The following is a 6,818-nucleotide window of genomic DNA, read 5'->3' on the forward strand; positions in this document are numbered from 1 at the left end:
GAACTAGAAAATTACGAGGTTTCGGTATGTTTATGTTTTGGAAAACCTAAGTCATCTTCTTTACCTTTTCTTTTTTAATTTTGAATTATTTCAAACAACTTGGTTTATTCAAATTTGATTTGAATTATTCAAACTCAATGTTGAATTGTCCAAATTCGATTTGAATTTTTAAGTTCTATTTGAATTCTTCTAGATTAATTTGAAATATTCGAGTACATAAGGGTCATGTAAAACAGATTTGAAAAAGTTCGCTGCATCAAGGAAATGGAATAATCCTCTTTTATGAATATTCATTATATTTAAACTCCTACTATAAGACTTTTACCTACACTCCGTAGATATTATTTTACTTATGGATTTGTATTTAATGTATTGATTAGTTATACTTAGTAAACCATATTTCCCAATGACATAGTAAAATTATTACAATGGAAAACCATTTAAATTTTAGCCGGTATTTACAATAAACATGCATTTACAATAGATATTTAAACGTAAATTCCTTGTATAAACAAACTTTGAAATACACAACTTTTTAACAGGTCTATAATATAATAATATAGGAAGGATAGGTACAGAATATGTGTAATGAATATCTTAAAAAATGGTAGGTGTTTTACTCTATTTTATGTATATTAACCCGAACATGCTTAGTACGTTGCCGGTGTCTATTATTGAACTTTAATATTTCACATAACATCATCTGGTCAAATAGTCATGAGCCAAAATGGATACTGCTTTTAATAAAATCATGTCCTGTCAACGCTAAAAATGTCAATGCTGAATAGCAGTGTTGCTTATATCGAACCTTGCCAATTGCCGTCTATGGATAGTTGTATCACGGTTCATATCATCTCTCTTTTAATATTGATACCGGAAGTAGAAATCAAACATGAAATTGTCACCATGAAGCTTCTTTTAGAGCAAAGACACAAGCATTCAAATTGAAATTAAATGTTCTTAAATAATTATACGTGTTCCCGTTTGAATGGTTTTACACTAGTAATTTTGGGGCCCTTTATAGCTTGTTGTTCGGTGTGAGCTAAGGCTCCGTGTTGAAGGCCGTACTTTAACCTATAATGGTTTACTTTTTAAATTGTTATTTGTATGGAGAGTTGTCTCATTGGCACTCACACCACATCTTCCTATATCTATATATGTATTCATTCGTGTCATTTGTTCTATTCATTCGACCATCCCTTGCCCTTCGGGATATACATGTTATATCATGAAAAAGGAGCTATTTTGAGGTTCTTTCTTTGATATTTTATTGTAAAACAAATAAAAGTAAACATCCCAACTAGTCGGCACATACTTTATTAATGTCGATAATTGCTTGGTACGGAAGCGTATTAGCTATATAGGGACATAGTAAAAATAAAATTGGCAGTGAACTTTTTTTTCAAAGTCGATATTTTAACATTTCAAATCTCGAAACTTTGACTTTTTCTAAGTACTTTTAAAACTCTGATATTAGTATTAGTATTAGTCAATTTAGCTGGTACGCATGAATGTCATTTTCGTGGCCTAGACAGTTGAAATAGATAGCTATTCTCTTTATGCCAATAATCGCAAAAAATATGAAAATATGCACCATTGAATGCACTTTTTTGTCCTATCTTTTTTTTTTAGGTGTAATCTCTGTTCTGTCTTTTTATTTTCCCCTCTATTCGGTCCTGTTTTATTATTTATTTATCTTGCCTTTTTTACATAAATTGTCACCCTGCCTTAGTTTTTGGCAAAGTGTCTCGTCCTGCCTTTTTTCATCCTAGCGCCCCCTTACCGAAATCAAAGGAGGGTAGCTCCCTTACACAGTATGCATGTAACTTGATTCAAAATAAAAGGAAAGATTGATTTGGAATTCTTGACAAACAGTTCTTTCGACGGACGGACAGGAGTAAGGACAGACGGGCAGACTTATATATACATGTATAATTACGAGTAAGAGTATAATTACAGCTTTTTGCCACCATAAGCTGTTCCCACGATCGACATACATGTACGCCATTTTCTGAAAATTAAATATATTAGCAGAGCTTTATATTTAATCAAATTATCTAGTATATTTAATGACTCTACCGTTCAAAACTTTATACCTCCTTATTTTGATAACATCGAACCACTTATTATTTTATACACTTACAAAAAAAAAACCGCAGAAGATAAATTTCTAATTATACATGTAAGTCAGTAACATCAGACGAGTATGTAGAAAATAATACTCCCTTAACTTGAAACTGCGAATCGTCGAAGTTTAGATATAACCCCTATAGCCATGTTATCACAGAGGACCTCAATATCGTTCAGGATAGAGAGGTTAAAAACTTTTTGAAAAAGGACCGAAATATCGAAATAGACCGGAAAGAGTGTCGTCCAGTCACATTTTAAAAATAATTTAGAAGTTAATAATAGAGTACATTATACGCCTATTTCTAGAATAAGAAATAAACCTCAAAAACTTTCAAAGCGGTTTGTGTTTGTTCCGGTCGACACGGAAGCCAACAATATGGTGGTGGTGGTGGCATGATGTAAATACTACATGGACATTTTTAAGAATGAAATTTTAAATTCATCTACATTCAAGTCCATACGCTCCACGGAGAGTCATCATATAGTAAACAAACATATCATAACCACACCAAAGCTTAAGGCTTCTTCTAAACATTTAAAGGTCCCTACTAGATGTATTGGTTACCTAAACTACACACAAAAACATTTAAATATCGTTTCATCTCGGCCTCTAGTAAGTGTACTACAACTAATCTTTCAGCGCTTTTAACAAGTTCCTTAACCATGTTAACTACTATCAAAGAGCTTATCATAAACTATTGTAATTCATTATATGAACATAGTGGAATTAACTATTTTTGGAGTGTAAAACACAGTTTTGATTTTTCTACTCTTTACACTACACTTTCACACTATCTTATCAAACAAACGTTTTTATATCTAATTAAATGGTCCTTTGGTAAATCTGAAATCAAATATATTTACTGCAACTTGTTTAAAGCTTTTTCTTTAATGAGAAAGGTAAATATGAATGATATATTTACTGGAGGTGCGATGAGATAATTGAAGCTGTTAACTTTCTCCTTGATAATATTTATGTACGTTTCGGCAACAAAATTTATCGACAGGTTGTAGGTATTCCTATGGGCACGGACTTACTGTCCTTTCCTAGATTTAGATATTTCGGTCTTAAACTGGAAACTCCACACTAAAAGTTACGACAAAAGGGACAATTTTTCGTTCTCAAATTGTTAAGTTTCCATTTTTAGATGGTGATGTTCCTTTGGCACCATCTTACACCATTTTAACGAACGTAATCTATGTATTACTGGTTTAAGCCAGGAATTTCGTAACAAGATCATTGAATACTGTTTTTATTGGTATGAATATTGATTTTGTTATCAGTAAATTAAAAGCCAACTAAAAATATAACTTGTATGTTATATAAATATACACATTCACGGATCTACAATCTGTCGATACCTGTATTTTGGCATTGCACAAGGTCATGTTTTCTCTGACTGTTTTTGACGTCTTCACACGAAATCCATTGTAATGTTGAATGTGAACGGATTGATAATTTAGTATTAGATGCATGATTTTTTTTATATTAATTGTTAGATGCTTTGAACTAGCTGTCAGTTATCTGCGAGTACTCTCAGATCTGTACTTTGTGTGTTTTTGTTGTTGGGATGTACAATTACCTGTCCATGTCCACTTGTATTTTTATCCATCTGATGAGTTAAGCCTTTTTCAACTGATTTTTATAGTTCGTTCGCATGTTGTTCTATTTTACCACTGTACCAGGTTAAGTGAAGGGTTGGGATCCCGGTAACATATTTAATCCCGCCATATTCTGTATGTGTGTGCCTGTCCCAAGTCAGGAGTCTGTAATTCAGTGGTTGTCGTTTGTTTATGTGTAACATACATGTATTTGGTTTTCGTTAATTTTTCGTACATAAATTAGGCCGTTAGTTTTCTCCTTTTAATTGTTTTATACTGTCATTTCGGGGCTTTGTATAGCTTACTATGTTGTTTAGGCTTTGCTCATTGTCGAAGGCCGTACCGTTACCTTAAATTGTTAATTTCTGTGTCATTTTGGTCTCTTGTGGAGAGTTGCGTCATCGGCAATTATACCACATCTTCTTTTTTATATCAACACCAGTGTATGTTTTAAAGCTGGGAAATCATTATAAATATCAATATCCCTATAAAATTGTAAAACAGAGAGTCTAACAAATTTGAATTATGAAATATTTTGAAGTTTTTGTCATCAATTTATTGCACATTCTGCTGCTTTTGAGAACATGTTTGTTTTATATATTTCAGGTTATGGATGGTGTAGTAGATGCATTGCGGTATCCATAGTTACTGCAATTTTCTTAATAATTTTTGAATACAATTTGTACTATATAACAGAGGAAAATGTTTCATCTGAAAACCAGATACACATGCTAATGCCGAAACCGAAGCAATTTAAAATTAAACATAAGATATGTCCAATGTTTGAATGTGGAACATGTGGAATTGGTAATGCAATATTCCAGTTCGCTTCAGCTTTTGGTATAGCCCTCCACCATAACATGACACTAGTTATCACAGAGAATGAACGTTTTAACAAAATATTTGATATCAATGACAAGAACATACAAAAACATAAAAACAGGGATATTTGTAATAGAATGCCGATTATAACAGAAAAGTTTGGATGTTGTGCTTACGACAGCAAATTCAGGAACCTTAACTCATCACGTGATTATAGACTTGGACATTATTTGCATTCTTGGAAATATTTTCATGGTTACGAAGAAAAGCTAAGAAAAGTGTTGGTGTTTAAGCGTCATCTTCTGACTAATTCAAAAAATGTTATCAAGAATTTGCTATTAAAACACGGATTTCGTTCAAAAGCAGATGCTATAACTGTAGGTATACATGTTCGTCGCGGTGATATGGTTCAAAAGTTTAAACGCGGTTACAATGTTGCTTCGAAAAATTATTTTACCAATGCTGTTAGTTATATGTATTCGAAATTTAATAAAACCATTTTATTTATTATTGCTTCCAATGATAAAGAATGGACTTCAAAGAATATCATTTCAAACAAAGACTTGAAAGGTTACAAGTTTGAATTGCTGACAAATAATAAACCGGAAGTAGATTTTACGATTCTTTCAAATTGTGATCACGTGATAACATCCGTTGGAACATTCGGTTGGTGGATGGGATGGTTAGCAAATGGATTGACATTATATTATAAATGGCCTGCCAGACCAAATACATTTGTTGGTTCTCAATATAATAAGAACTTCACTGATTTCTTTTATACTGATTGGATAGGAATTTCTTAGCAAATAAAAAATGCAAATGAATTATAATAATCATCGGACAAGAGACCACAATTAATTCCTCTAATCTATCATTTCTTTATAATGTTTTGTCGCATTAAAACAAATATCCCTTTTTTTGTCATTTTTTTTGTGTGTTTGTTATGTACAGTAAAAGTCCAAAAATACATCCAGTTTTCAGAAAAATTGCATGTCTACATCATACAAATTTGGCCAATATATATCTTAACTTAGGTTGCTGAGTTATGACGTTGAAATAGAACAATTTCAAATTTCAAATTTCAAATTTTGGCTTAAAAAATCCCCAAACAACAACAAATTGCAATTGTTAATGTCTCAATGTATAAGATATTATTAAAAGTAAATATAGCATACTAAATGTGTTAGACTTGACAAAAAGTTAATTTTATATGACCCTGTGCCAAAATATAGAGGTTTTCAAATGAAGCGGTTAAGTTAAACCAAAACCTTCTACATATCATAAATATTCTTTTCATGTAAATGTAAATGTAAGTTTCAAATAGCATATCACATGAGTATAACATGGTTTTAAACAATGTTAAGCCTAAAAAAAAACAAGTTGTCATTTAAGGCCGTTCCCAATATTTCAATATTAAATTGCATATGAAAGATGGAAATATGCTTTTTTTGCTTAAATCCTAAGGCTTGCTGAGATATGATTATATATGAAGCCTAGATATAACAAGACTGCCGAGTTTCTTTTAACTATATATATGTAGACAATATGGTCTGATCCAAAGCTTATAAACATTACTGTTTAAAATCTGCATGAAATGTTAGCCTCAAAAAGCCAATATTTTAACCACCAGCCACCAAACTGAAGAAAATATAAAGGTTTACTTGAATTACCCCATTCAACGGGTTAGTGAGTGCATTATTGAATGGATTTAACAAAGTTTTTCATAACTTTTTGACAAATATCTAATCATATTTTGTGTAAGATGGTTGGCGCATAATTTTTGTTTGTTTGTAATTTCATCTAGTCTCTATTTACAACGTAGAGCAAGCAATACAGGGCACCAGAATGACTAGTGTAAAACAATTTGAACAGGAAAGCAAACGGTCTAATCTTTATATTGAAAAGGAGAAACGAGAAGCACTAATGAACAACAGACGACAAAATATGAAGTAAATATTTTCGGTTACAATTATCTCCTTTTCACCCTTAATTAATCGTGTATTATGGAACGCCACGACTGCCTTATGTTAATAATCAGCATTATACGCAGTGTTCACATCATTATATGAAGTGATCACAGCATTATATGTAGTGCTCACAACATTATATGATGTGATCACAGCATTATATGCAGTGCTCACAGCATTATATTAAGTGCTCACAGCATTATATTAAGTGCTCACAACATTATATTAAGTGCTCACAGCATTATATTAAGTGCTCACAACATTATATTAAGTGCTCACAGCATTATATGCAGTGCT

General features: G+C 31.7%; 1 protein-coding gene across 1 annotated transcript; it reads left to right on the plus strand.

Moving 5' to 3' along the window:
* Window positions 1-512: 512 nt before the first annotated feature.
* On the plus strand, window positions 513-5,439 carry LOC139488898 (galactoside alpha-(1,2)-fucosyltransferase 1-like). The gene is made up of 2 exons (XM_071274860.1): window positions 513-607; window positions 4,339-5,439. The coding sequence occupies exons 1-2, from the start codon at window positions 589-591 to the stop codon at window positions 5,355-5,357; spliced, it is 1,038 nt and encodes a 345-aa protein (XP_071130961.1). The 5' UTR covers window positions 513-588; the 3' UTR covers window positions 5,358-5,439.
* The last annotated feature ends 1,379 nt before the right edge of the window (window positions 5,440-6,818 follow it).

This window comes from Mytilus edulis, chromosome 9 (genome assembly GCF_963676685.1).
Source record: "Mytilus edulis chromosome 9, xbMytEdul2.2, whole genome shotgun sequence".
In the NCBI taxonomy this organism is placed as follows: Eukaryota; Metazoa; Mollusca; class Bivalvia; order Mytilida; family Mytilidae; genus Mytilus; species Mytilus edulis.